Source organism: Carassius gibelio, chromosome B6 (assembly GCF_023724105.1).
Source record: "Carassius gibelio isolate Cgi1373 ecotype wild population from Czech Republic chromosome B6, carGib1.2-hapl.c, whole genome shotgun sequence".
NCBI lineage: Eukaryota > Metazoa > Chordata > Actinopteri > Cypriniformes > Cyprinidae > Carassius > Carassius gibelio.
Window position 1 is genome coordinate 13,353,415 of NC_068401.1, and position 15,178 is coordinate 13,368,592.

At 35.8% G+C, this 15,178-nt stretch overlaps 1 protein-coding gene across 3 annotated transcripts in view; it reads right to left on the reverse strand.

Annotated features, from left to right (window-relative positions):
• wwc3 (WWC family member 3) overlaps nucleotides 1–15,178 on the reverse strand; it is a 55,211-nt gene that overhangs the window by 24,318 nt on the left and 15,715 nt on the right. For all 3 annotated transcript variants that reach the window (XM_052559112.1, XM_052559113.1, XM_052559111.1), the window contains exons 2-3: nucleotides 1,401–1,510; nucleotides 356–559 (exon numbers count right to left, since the gene is read on the reverse strand). In XM_052559112.1, coding sequence (XP_052415072.1) covers nucleotides 356–559; nucleotides 1,401–1,510 — 314 coding nt within the window. The remainder of the gene's footprint in view (nucleotides 1–355; nucleotides 560–1,400; nucleotides 1,511–15,178) is intronic.

Below are 15,178 nucleotides of genomic sequence, written 5' to 3' on the forward strand. Positions count from 1 at the left end.
CATGTACATTGGAGTATAAGTGATGAGTATAAAATAAATGGGTAGAAATGTTTTAGTAAGTAAGAGCAGAACTGATGAATGGTGACAGGAAGCGAGGGGAAGGTGAAGGGAAAAGGAGGGGTGAGCTGGACTAGAGGAGGAAGGGAGGAGGCCATGGAAGTATGAGTGAGGAAAGAAATAGACTGCAGCCAGTGAGTGACACTGAAGTAAGGCCAGAGTAAGAATGACTTCATTGAAACCTCACACAATATGACTCACAGACCGGCGCAATGTTAGAAGGCTGAATCAGCAGTGTGTGTGATGTGAGCAGCGGTGTGATCAAAGTGACATGAGAATCATGTGATGCATGTCTCACAGCTGGTGATGGAACGGTTGTCATCCTGATTGAGCTGGTTGAAGAGTTGCATCTCTTGCTGTGCCAGCTCCAGTCTTTGCTGTTTGATCTGATACATCTCTTTCTTGGCATTGAGAGCCTCCTGTGCCACCACCAGGTACTCTTTTAACATGCGCTCCTGCTCCTGACGCCATTGTGTTCGAGGGTTCTCTATCTGGGTCGTCTCTGGTGGAGAGGAACATCAAAAAGCAATGTTAAAGCTAACTTTGCAGCAGTATTTTTTTATTTTTATTTTATATATATTTTATTAAAAAGTATTTAAAAAAGTGTATAGTAATAAACAACCTGCAGTTTAATGTTTGCATTTCTTTCCCTTACTGTACCGAAAAATGAACCGAACCGTGACTTTAAAACCGAGGTATGTACCGAACCGTGATTTTTGCGTACCGTTACACCCCTATTAAGCGTGCATAACATAAGTGGACTTTGAACAATCAATTGCCACTGAACAATTATGTAATTGTGGCACCCATCATTGTAATCACGATTAGAAATTAGATTAATTGTGCAGCTCTAATCAATATACACATGAAATGATAGGCAGACATACAGACCGAAAGACAATGATAGACAGAACCACCCATAGACAGACAGACAGAACGAAAGAGAAAGACAAAATGATAGATAGAACAACAGACACAAAAAGTACAATAGTACTACCACAGTTTTTGGACACTGTGCCATGGTTATTCATGTTGCATCAAATAATGCACTAATTTATTATTTTTGGATAAAAACTTTTAAAATAAATAAATGACAAATGTGGGCTACTTTCCATTCACTGATCTTATATGCTACTGATTGTTTTTAATCAACTTCTGCATTTAATCCTAGAGATTTTCTCAGCAATTATTGTTTTAGGTGGATATTTGCTAATCATTGAATTAATCAGCAAATTATGCAATGAATACAACTTTATTGACAGTTCTAGTTTAACAGAACTGACAAGACGGGCCAGATGCATAAAATATAACATTTAAAATCAAAACCAGAAATCTGAACTTACTATTGATGTGGTCGATGTAGTAGACGCCCACCTGCTGGTCATACACCACCTCCCAGCCCAGAGGAAGCTCATCCCCAACACAGTCAGCAAAGGTCAGGGGCTTGGTAATCCTACAGGAATAGAGGAAAATGAATATGAGAGTTGAAAACACCTAAAAATGTTGCGCTGTATGGGAATATTTTGGACAACTTGTCCTTAGCAGGCCAGTGAAAAAAAAAAAAAAAACATACTGGGGCTTTATAATAACATAGCTACTTTCACTATATTTCACAGCATTAAATGATATGCCTTGTGTATTTCTGGGTCTCTAAAAACATGTGTACAAAAAACTATTTTGTAGAAAGACTTGCATTGGGCCAAACAAAGCTGCGCGGACATTTGAAGAATCTGGAGCATTCCTTGAGATCGCTAATGAATGCGTGTTCAGTCAGTCAACAGCTACTGATCTCCTCACCCCAGGTCAAAAATGTGTGTAATATAGGCACTGCAGGAAGAGATGGCCCATAAACACATTCCACACAGCAGAAAGCAGGCCTGCCCTACGGCCCACAAACACTACCAGGCCACTAGATACTGCAAAAATCACTTTTCACACTTTAATAAACCATATCAATGAAAAGCTTCAAAACAAATAACTTTCTGCAAATACCTCACCAAATTAAAATCTAGCTCTGTATCCCTGTGAATTATTGATAAATAAGGGCACTAAAAAAAGTAGGCTGGTTTTGGGTTTCAGACACACATTTTCTAGTGTTTAATTTGTATTAGATCATAAATCCATAAAGAAAGCAAAAAAATGAAATAAAAATAACAAAAATAAACCTTATTACATTTTAAGTAGCTAAAATTTAATGAATTAATTTGTTGAGATGTGTGTGTGTGTGTGTGTGTGTGTGTGTGTGTGTGTGTGTATATATATATATATATATATATATATATATATATATATATATATATATATATATATATATATATATATATATATATATATATAAATGTATTAACTGAAACTCTGAGAAAAATATAAATGATTTCAGAAGGCCTTTATAATGCATTTTTGTTACACAATTGAACAATTTATTAAAAGTTTAAGTTTCATGATTTCATTTAATTACACATGCTTTCGATTAGACAAATCTAAAACAGCTAAAACAGAAACTAAAACCGAAAATAAAACAAACTAAAACAGAAACTAAAACAGAAAATAAAACAGAAAATAAAACAAACTAAAACAGAAAATAAAACAAACTAAAACAGAAACTAAAACAGAGTTTAACAGTATGTAAATGAAAAAATAAAGGAATTTGGAAAGGAGAGAAAAAACTGAATTTATTTTAAAAACTAAATCATGTATCATGTACTGTCCATGCTATGTAGTAATGAAGGGTTTTTCAATAAAAGACCACTGCATTGCTATTTTTAGAGATTCAAGATCCATAGCAGTACCATGGTACAGTTTGGTTGAAGGGGTAACATGGTCAGGATTCATTTATTTGAGATGAATAATACCTTGCGTATCTAAACATTTCCTGGAGGATTTTAACTTTCCTTTTTGTGGTGTTAGAGGTTATGCATCGGTTTTCAATCAAAAAACTTTACTGCTTTTTCCATCACATTTTTCCTTAATGCTTGGTGGCTTGTTGGGAAGAGCTTTAAAGCACAGGAGGATTCCAAGTTTAAATCCCTGTCAATGTGCCCTTGGGCTAAACACTTAACCCCTGTTTGCCCTGAGGTGCGCAGTAGGACTGTCTGTGTGCCTTGACCCTTTTCTTCGTCTGTGTCAGATAACAGCAGGGTTATGAAAAGAATTCCAGGGAAGCTGTGGAACCTGCAAACAGTTAAGATTAAATAAGCCCTTAATCCCAAAAATATTTTATAATATATCCAAATTAATAATTGTTAGACTTCAATTGGATTTTAACCAGAAATGGCTTGTGCATTGCTTTTGATTTTCTTCCTGAATGTCCTGACGGTGTTCATTTCCCGAAGGAGCCTTACAAAAATGACCTCAGTTACTGAAAATCAAGACACTTAATTCACTTTCAATACATTTCAAGATATATTACAGGCCGGCTGTGAAGACTTACATAAAATCTGTATGCCGTGGAGGCACTTGAAATATGAGAGGAGGGGAATGATGAGGAATGTTGTGATTCCATGACCATTTGGAATACTTTTTTGACACAACCACAATCAGTGACATTAATAGCTTTTCTCTATTTTAAAGCAGTTTAGCAAATAACAAGCATCATATGGCAAACTATTGCCTTGCACACTGGTAATCAAAGTAATCAAACAAACAAACCAACAAACAAATAAATAAATTACACCTCTATGAATTTCTCTGCAAAATTTAAGATCTTTTGGATGAAAACTGGGTGGCTTGTGACTGTCCCATTGACTGCCAAGTATTTACACTGTCAAGTTCCAGAAAAGTATAAAAGACATCGTCAGAATAGTCATGATGAGGGGTGACACATACTCAGAATATGTGCTCTGCACTTAACACATAAAAAAAGTGCACACACACAGTAGTGAACACACACACACATAATGAACACACCCAGAGCAGTGGGCAGCCATTTATGCTGTGGCACCCGGGGAGCAGTTGAGGGTTCAGTGCCTTGCTCAAGGGCACCTCAGTCGTGGTATTGCCGGCCCGAGACTTGAACCCACAACCTTAGGGTTAGGAGTCAAACTCTCTAACCATTAGGACACGACTTCCCTAACTTTAAATAAAAGATTTACAGTTGGTGCAGTGTTCCAGGATCTGAAAAAGGCATTTGATACCATAAATCATAATATTTTAATATCAAAAATAACAAAGTATATTAAAATGATATTGTTTATGGTTTGATTTGCATTTTAAAAAGTATTGTCATAAATAATTTATAGTCAGTTCCTCATACTATTGATATAGGAATTCCTCAGGGAACAATTCTGGGTCCGATTCTTTTTAGCATATATATCAATCTTCCAGAAGTGTGTCCTGATGCGAGGTCTTCAAATGTATGCTGATAACACGGCTATCTACGTATCTGGTAGTAACTGTGTGGAAATTGAAGAAAAGTTAACAAGAAATTTAAAGAAAGTGTCAGCTTGGCTTGATGCCTCTTTTTTAACTTTAAATACTGTACTAAAAAGACAAAGTCCATATGCTTTTCAATAAGAAAATTACCAGTAACAGAATCATTAAACATTAGAATTAAAGATGAAATTATAGAACAGGTATCAGAAGGAAAATATATTGGTATGATTTTAGATTCTCAGTTAAATTTTAAAAGTCATGTTAAAAAGTTGCGTAAAACAATTAGAGCAAATCTTACTAGCTTTAGAATAAGACATTGTTTAAAGGTCCCATGACATGGATTACTTTCTTTTTTAAATGCTTTTTTAATGTTTCCTGAGGTGTACTTATATTGTTAGTATGATTTTTACATTTAAAATTTTGAAATAAAAGGCATTTTTATATCCTGATTTTATCCCTCTGGCTTGAATGCTGTGTTTGAAGGGGCGTGTCTGCTGTGAGACCCTTTTCAAATACTTTTACTACGTTTTTTTTTTACTATTACAGCTGTCGAGATTAACGAATCATTGAAGTTTTGATTATATAATAATTTTTTCAATCTTTTCCCATCACATGAAAGGCTGCAGTGAGGAGCATTGAGTAGACAGTGTCAGTTTATCGTGTGAATGCAGTAATCTCGTCATTTTTGCAATGCTTTTTCTCTCACAAAATGCTTTCACCACAACTAACAGCAAACACAATATCAACATGAATACAGTACAAGCTTCATTGTGCAGCATAACAGCATCATTCATTATAAAAGCAGTTTGGGCAAGTGTGCAGATATACTCGCGATGTGTGATTGACAGCTCCGAACGAAATAAAGGGAGTGTTCTTTGATCGCTCTCTATAGTTAAATCACAATTTAAATAACAGATTTGTTTCTTGCTACTAAGAGAAACAATGTGAAGTTGATTGTTTAGTCACTGGCTTGATTCACTGATTCATAAACAGTATTAACTGATTTAGAAAGAAAGTCTGTGTGAACTTGAATAATTAGCTACACATCATAAATCACTGATCAGAAATCAGGCATTAATGAACACTGTTACTCACTGTTTGTGGCGGTGCTGTCAAATCCATATCTTAAAAGTCTGTTTGTAAAGCCTGTGCTAACATTGTGACTGAATTATATTTAAATGTTTGGGTGGGCAAAGCAGAGAAAGGGCAGGTAGCCTTTCCCCTTATGATGACATAACGGGAAGATTCCAGATCGTCCCGTCTGAGCTCTCGTTTTCTCAAAGGCAGAGTAGGACACCCAGGGCTTGGTTTACACCTATCAAAATTTCTAGCCACTGTGAGATCATAAACAGGCTAGGGAAACTCCTATTAATGTTAAATAAAGTGACATTCATGGGACCTTTAACATATGATCATGCTTTTTTGTTTTTAAATTCAATTATATTATCACACAAGTGACATGGGATTAGCTAATTGGTCTCAAATTAATCATGGTAAATGCAGGGCTCCAGACTAACTTTTTACACTAGGAGCACAGTGGCCCCCAACTGAAAATTTTAGGGGCACAACCAGAAAATTTAGGGGCGCACACCGTAAATCAACATGCTAACCAAATCTACTAATTTCCACTGTATTACTAATAAATACTTTAATAATAGATGCAGAAATTACAATGTGCCGTTTCAAATTCAGTGTCACATTTTATTCTGCACTTTTGAAGATGCAACAAGGTAAACTGACAGCACCATCGCTGTCATGACAGTACAAATAGTAAACAAAATTCCATACACTCAGAATAAAAAATGTGCATAGTAAAAAAGTTTGTGTGCATGCTTTATCGTTGTTGTATGTTTCGTTAAGTTTTAAGCCATTCTTCCTTTGAAGGTCGAGCTGGCTTTTGTATTTGGTGAAAAGTAGTTCTAATAATTATAGTACCTCAGCCATCTGAATTCTTACAGCCAGTCTTCTCGAAAATGGTGAGTGTGGACCAGGGCCGGCCCTGACCAATTTGCAAGATTTTACCTGGCGCCTCATGCATATATATATATATATATATATATATATATATATATATATATATATATATATATATATATATATATATATATATATATACATATATATACACACACACACACACACACACACACACACATTACAGCAGAACTGTTTCCAACACTCATAATAAATCATCATATTAGAATGATTTCTAAAGGATCATGTGATAGACTGGATGTCACATGTGACACTGAAGAATGGAGTAATGATGCTGAAAATTCAGCTTTGCATCACAGAAATAAATGATAATTTAAAGTATAATAAATTGAAAACAAATTATTTTAAGTTGTAATAATATAACACAATATTACATTTTTTCTGTATTTTTGATCAAATAAATGCAGGCTTGATGAGCAGAAGAAACTTCTTTCAAAAACATTAAAAATAGTAATGTTTCCAAACTTTTGGCCTGTACTGTATCCCCCCAAAACTGCACAACTGTAGAGTAAAAAAAAAAAAAAAAAAAAAAGTGATAATAAAAAATGCGTCTTAAAACTGATTGTACAAAATCACAGTCTGGGGACTCAGATCTCAGAACAACTGCTAACATTAAGTTTAAGGTAAAAATAACTGCCATGAAATTATAGTATCTTCTTACTCCTATGCAATAAATTGCTATTTCACTACATCTCTTTACCTCTGTCTTTATCCTCTTCTCTTCTTTTTGGCACTGTATCTATCGCAGACTATGCTCATTTATAATGTGTCATGTAAATTCGGCCTTCCGTCACAATCAGGAAACTTTCACCGTGTCTAGAACTGGCGCGAGCTGCCAGGCCCGTTTCTACGAGCTGTGTGTTAACAAAAGCAGTGCTGTATACATTGGATGCGGCGTCGGGCACGCTACACAACAAATTACCAACAACTGATCGTGCGCGCACTCTGTTTCTGACACACTTCAAGCACTCGATGGGCGGGGGAAGATTGAAGAGCCGGATTTATTTTATTTTTTTTGCTTTATTTGGAAGTGTTTTGAATTAATGGTTTTTAAATAGTAGCCTATTATAAAAAAAAATATGTAAAAAAAAAAATAATAATCACTCGTTCACTCATTCTGGCGCCCCTATGGATGAGTGGCGCCCTTAGCATTTGCCTATACCACGGGCCGGCCCTGGTGCGGACTTTTTTAGCCACACCAACCTCTGACTATGAATCATCATCTGACGGTGACACTAGGCTCTGGCACTGGTACACTAGCCGCAGGTCGGAAGAACGAATCAATAGTTCGCTTGCTCATAGCTCAGACGCACGCACATATCAGGTTGTGATGATATTTGTCTCAGTTTCCTTCCCACAGATGTTTACGCCCGCTCAATTATCTCTAGGCCCCTCCCCCTCCACACATTTTAGCCACTTACAGTGGCCATTCCCTATTCTTCTCACACGCATTTGCCGCCTCACAGACAGGCATCACTCAATGAGACGCGAGTGTGTGCAAGTGTGTGTGTGTGTTTGCGTGCGTGCGTGTGCAAATCTACTGGTCGCACATGTGCGACTGGATGTAAAATTCAGTTGCACACTCTCAAAATTTGGTCGCAAAATGCGACCATTTGGTCGCAGTCTGGAGCCCTGAAATGTCTTTACAATATAGCTTTGAAAATTTTAGACAGAAAGCAAATAAGATACCACCATTGTCAGATCCTAAGTAAATACAAGATTTTTAGTTTTGCTCACTTTATCTTTTTCATTATGTAAAATTTGTGTTTAAATGTTTTTGCTACTATGCCCTTATGTATGTTTTTCAAGAGATTGCAGGGAAGCAATAAATCCACTAGAGCTACTTCTAATGAAACTGTAAAGTTATACATTGTAAAACAATTTGCTCAGACTGTTCTCTCTGTGAAAGGTGTAACATTTTGGAATTCATTACCTGACTATTTAAAATCTTCTGTAGATTATAAGTATTTTAAGAAAGCCACGGTATCTTGGTTGATACATCATCAAACCTGTAGTCATATTAAGTGTACTTATATTATAAATTTGTGTACTATTTGTTTATTGTAATTGTAATTTATAAAAGCTCTCATAGGGAAAAGTGTTGGAAATTAGCTTTGGCTACAAACACTGGTACATGCATGGGAGGACTGTTGTTTCTTTTTCATCTATGTTTATTGTATATGTCCTAACATTAAATAAAAAAGGTTTTCATCAAAAATATCTTAAATTGTGTTCCGAAGATGAACAAAGCTTTTACAGGTTTAGAACGACATGGGGGTAAGTGATTTAAGATAGAATTTTCATTTTGGGGTGGAGTAACCCTTTAATGTGAAAGAAAGTGTTCAGATGAGAGTTTTCGGCACTGAGTGGTGGAATTACTTAGCAATGGTCTCAAATCCCAATGATGTCTATAGTGATGCAATACCTGTGATTTCAATGCAATCTTTAGACCAACTAGAGGGGTGAAAATGTCAAGAAATTATTTTAATGTTATTTCACAATTTTTGGCACAAACTGGAACTGTGTGGCCATACACGAATGGCCATAGATACCCACATGAATATTCTGCCAGGATGTTAAATAAGGCATAGCTGGTAAAATCAATATGCCCTGTCAATTTGAGCAGTTCTTGGCCAGAAAAAGTTGAGATGTGGACCAGACTTTGTGTTATTTAGTCAAAGGTCTGGTTATGCTAGACAAGTCTGTCAACATCTTTTGGACCAGTCAACAAACGACATTCATGCAACACATTCCATTCAGCCCCAACTTTTTTTTATTTATTTAATACTTTTAGAGTTCAATAAACTGACACAGTTTATATATATATATATATATATATATATATATATATGGGCTGCACGATTAATTTCATGCGATTGTCATGCATGTCCCGTCAGTAAAGCAGGTTCTGTGATTAGCAGTAAATATCCATCACCTGCTTTCAAATGGAGTGGCACTTACTACAAGACACTTACTACGAGAGTCGTAGTTCACTGACAAGCTATGCAATATCACGTTCATACCCGCATGTGATTCATCTGTGATTATGACACAGTATTGAGTAGCATGTTAGTGAACTACGGCTCTGTGTAGTAAGTGTCGCTCCATTTGAAAGCAGGTGATGGATATTTAGTACTAATCACAGAACCAGCTTCGTGCAGCCCTAATATATGTATATATATACACACACACACACACACATACATACACATACATACACACAAACACACTCATGAAAATTATTCAACAATTCAAATCTATGGGGGGAAATAAAAACCCAATAAAAACTACAAAGATAAGCTAGACATTACAAAAGCTGAGGGTCATTTGTCAATGTCTTAAAATAACAAATACACAACGACATGTTTGATCATAATGGTTCTACCACAAGCCAATACAAACATATAGCTAAGATACAAAAGAAAATAAGCACTGTGGTAATCATATCAAATTTCAAAAATCTCTTTATTCTCCCACCAAATCTTTAAAGTAACAACTATCTCAACCCTGGAATAGAGCCCATAAATCAGTGCTGTTATCTCAGTGCTTTGAAAGACAGAGAAGAACAGGTTTGTTAGTGGGGTTATAAAGTATTGTTTGATGGACTTGAAATACAGTGAAATCTGTTCACTATGGAAGATATGTGCTTTTTAATTTGTTAAAATAATATGTGCTTGTTCTAAATCACCATTTTACATGATTGTTAAGACAAATTAAGATTAAGCATGTATTATTTTTTCAGCTCTAACTGCAAAAATAGTTTGAAGAAAATGTCAGTGGTTTTTGCCAGAGCAAAACATAGTATTGGGTGTTTCAGACTGATAAGGTGCTTCTGTTCCAAGTCAAAAACACTCTACAGTTCTTTAAACCTGGCATTAATATGCATTTAAGTGACCAGATCACATCAGATAACATTTGACCACATTAAAAGCTAAGAGTAAATGCATACAAGAAATTGTCACTGAAGCCACATTTCAGATAGATCAGATGTAATGAAGGTTTGTATGCATTATCCAATATAATATTATTACTATTAAACAGCATTACACTTGCAATCTTGCTTCCATCCACACAGTAAACCCTTATAATGTTTTTGTAACAATTCTTTCCTTCTAACACCCATTACCATCCCTAATACTGAGGGGATTGTAAATAGAAGAAATAAAAGAAATGGTGAAAGGCATTTTGAATTATACACCTTTTTTAAACTTGGTAAATTATGATTATGTTTCAGTAACCATTTTAATATAATGTGTATATGTTTAAAATGATCCAGATTCCAGACACTATCTGGATACAAAAGTAATTGCATGTTAATGCCAGGTGCAAAGGGTACCAAGTATGGTCCATTTTCTGGACATGACTCAAGACTACCAAGTAGAGATCGACCGATATGGGTTTTTCTATAGCCGATGCCGATGTTTAGAGGTCAGGGTCAGCCGATGGCCGATATGTGCTGCCGATTTTTAGGGCCGATATCTTGAAGTTTTCCCCTTCATTTGCATGGTAAAATATCACACTAATAATAAAAGGATGCACAACATTTCTAAACTTATCATCATTTATTGAGCACTGATTTGAATCATCTCTCGAATCTTCATTTTGTGCACTGCATGGTATTAAAATAAAAAAAAAATTACCCAAAGTTAACCAAACAAATCAATAAACTGACCAAGTATTAAATATATAAAACAGGGAATATATAGTCAATCATTTACATAAAGGTTTTAGAGCATTTATCAAGTAGAATTTTTCAAGTTTGTTGGAACATAAATGTAAACTTAAATATACATTTAAATAAATACAATTTTAGAAATAAAAATTTATTAAACTGAAAAATATAAAATATTTAATATATTAAAAAATAAATAACATTAGTGCTGCAAACACACTAGCAACCAGCAACATTTGTGTTTGGTATAAATGACCCAGAGCATCTAAAGTGCATTCTAATTTCAAACTTACAACGCAGTCTGTTCATTATTAAAATAAAGTACAGTCAACCAAACATATAAAAGGTTACACTGGTCAGTTTAAATAGACCGTAGTATACCTGTCCTCTCTGCTGTTATGCACGTTTTTGCTCATGTGAAGAGGATGATCTTTTCCCTCTAGTTTACATTTAAAAAATAAAAAAATATTATAGTTTAAAATTCAGATACATTGCGAATATGGAAACATTTGGATATGTGCAGAACGAGACGTGAGCAATAACATCCAATTACATCTAACCAAACCCGCGCTCGCTCGTCCTCTTATGGATCGGATCATTTCTCGGATCAGCTAAAAAAAAAAGGCCAAGACAAATAAAGATACGTTTTGTCTTTTTTTATAAACATTCAATTATTAAATTAAAATATATGAAATCAACTTAAAGTGCACATTGCATAATATCTTCTTTTTAACATAATAGCCAGACTTCTCTTCTCCCAGTCTGCTGTGATGATGTTAACAGTTATCGTCACAGAGCTCTCCGTCCTCCTGGACGTCCACCCTTCTGTCGTGAGCTCAACAGGGGATACTCGGGATAGTTCATCCACAACTTTTTTCTTCTCCTGTTCATAAAGATCTGGCACAATCTTTTCACTCTAAACTCTTTCCTTCATCATTATATCTGACAGGGAAGCCAAAATGGCTTCATGGTTCAAGCTCCTCCGTTCCTCCGCTCGCCATGACCATGCTTTTTCATAAATCAATCCGCGGGGCACGTTTGTGCCGAACCGAAGATATTGATCTGAACGGATCACGGATCAATGATGATCCGTTGCACCACTACTATAGTGTCATTTGAAAACATTGCAGTTGCGTTTTAAAATACAACAACGAGCACCACGAAACCATTAAAAGAGGCGCATTCAGCGGTCTCCTTGACAGGAAACGTTCAACAAAGTAAAATGATCTCCAACGTATGGCGCGCTCTCTTCATTTTATCAAATGATCATAATCACATCTATTCATTTTACAGTCCTGCTACTAGAATTTTATTCACACTAAACCCCCTTTAATTCGGATGAGAAAGCTTTTTTTCCAAGTGGCTTTTGCACATAATAATAATACCGCTGCAGACGCATTTTGCAGCATTAAGGTTATTAATTGATCGTTAATTTAAACGACGATCGATCATGGAAATTGTCGAATATTGCCATCCCTAAACACAAATGAGTTGGATGGAAAACTGGTTATTCTTTGCATCAAACCATGCTTCGGAAAAAATGTGATTCACGGTTCTGGGCAGCTCCAGGACAGCTGTCTCTCCGAGCACGGCGCTGTCTGTGAGCGGGGCGGAGTAACTGAGCCCTCAATCACGCTGCAGTGTTTGTAAGAGCTGACAACTTCTCCACCCCATTTACAGAGTGAGATTCTCTGACTACCTTTATCTCCCAGGTCTGTTGTTGAATCTTCCAAAATTTTTAGCTTGGGATGCTTCACATGCAGTAGCAGCACTTTCCACCGCACCAATAACACGGGGCTGCCCGCCGACGTGCCTGACTTTAAATCGGCGCTACTAAACAGGGATATCAGCCGATGCCGATATATTAAAAAATGACAAATATCGGCCCGATATATCGGCCGAGCGATATATCGGTCGACATTTACTACCAAGTATAAATCATTAAAACAAACTACTCACACACTTAAAGAGCACCAGTTTGACAAAGCAATTTGCTTTAAATACATACAGCAAGATCAGAGTACAGACAGTTTTTGCTTAAAATTAAAAAAAAAAAATAATAATAAATAGCCTAATCAATAAATATAAGTTACAAAATTATATAGCCTATTTGAAACATTTTGTTAGCTGATTATAACTGGCTAGCTAACTAGTTACCTGATGCTAACATGAGGTAATTTTTAAACATAAAATCCAAATATTGTTATTCAACCAACTAGTTAGAATACATTCTTCTTATGTTATTTGATGTTCAGTACAGAATAACTACATTAATTGCTCAATGCCCCCTGGGGGTGTTGTCAAACTATGTTTGAAAAAAATAATTATGTAATTCTAAAAATATATATATAATTATCATTTTATTAAAAAAACACGTACTCCCTATCTACAGGCTCTATTGTTCTTATATCATGTATAACTGATGTTCTACAAAACAACAAGCTTTAAAACACTTTTTTTGTAAATGCTGAAAATTAGATCATTTACTGTGAAATCCATTTTCTCTCTGGTACATCACCAGTAAGCTTCATGGTGAAAACTTCTACATCACTCTTGTCATTCGTCAACAAAGTCCGTAGTTACGAAAAAAAAATATTTTGACTATCTTGTGGTTATTTTGGGAAAAACAGTAGGGGGTGTTTTACCCCATGGGAGACCCCCACTCTACCCCTATAAACATGCAGAAAACAAGTCAAAGAGACAGCAAAAGATGCAAGTTACTGAGCTATTCACCAGGTCATGAGAAAATTCATTGCATATCAGAATCAGGATATTTTTATTTCCTCAAAGTTCCTAAAGCAGCCTGCAGAACATTTGAATATTCGAATGTTTGACTATCCGTGCACACCCCTAATGGAAATATATTTCCGCAAGGACCTGCAATTCCAGCTTGCTTGCAGTCTCATCAAAAAAAAAAAAATGCACATTTATGTAAGAATCCAAGTGCTCTCATACACTTCTCCTCTGCATTACCCTAGACCAGAGCTTTCCAAACTTCAGAGGGTTAAGGCCCCCCAAAACATAGCTAAAGCTCCACAACCCCACGACTCTCAATAATGGTGGAAGACGATCACTTGGAAGATAAATATTGTTGAAGTTATTATTTTTGTTTTCTTTGCACACAAAAAGTATTCCTGCATCTTCATAAAGTTAAGTTTGAACCACTGATGTCACAGACCATTTTAACTGATGTCCTTACTATGTTTCTGTGCATTGACCGTGGTAATCTATGGCTCTCAGATTTCATCAAAAATATCTTAATTTGTGTTCCAAAGATGAATGAGGGTTTGAAAAGACATGAGGTTGAACTTTCCCTTTAAAGGCCTCTATACTGTTTTCACATATAGTTCATTTTAAAGGAACCTAACCCAGTTCACTTAAAGTGAACCAGAAAGGGAACCAGCCAAACCAGTCCTTTTGGTGTTCATAGTATAGTGGACTCAAAAGAGAACCCAGTTCTTTTCTTGGTCCTCTTCAGCACTTAAGTGATCTCAGACTCTTTCTTGTTCACACCACAACTTCATAAGAACCCAGACTCCAGCTTTCTGTGCAGCAGTGAAATGCTGGAGTATGACTTACTGGAAAATTTGGAAGATGAAGTAGACAAGTAAAGGGTGAGGAAGAGACACCGGGTCAAGACCTTTGCAGAGCTTTAACAATGCATTTCAGTTAAAATAAAAAGGGAATATTATGAAGTTCATTCAGCTTGTTTTTATTCTCTTTTGTTTCCTCAGATAAGATACTATTAAAAATGTTTTCTACTATGTTTATTACTAACTTTATATTGCTACTAGATGTCGACGATGTATCAGTTTTGCTGATTAATCGGCACCGATAGTTGATTGCTGGAACAATCAGTTATCGGCAAAAATCACATGCCGATAGTGTTCTGGGTGGCATCCTTTGCTGGAGCGGCTGAGAAGAGTCGGTTTTCATTGTACAGTGTGAGAGTTGCCTCTAGTGTGTGAAATCACTTACAGCATGCTTTGTTTGTTTAGACACGTGATGCTGCAAAACTTCAAACCCGGATTTAAATACAGCTGACAGAAAATCCTGCCGCGCCTCAGAGTGCCATTCAAATAG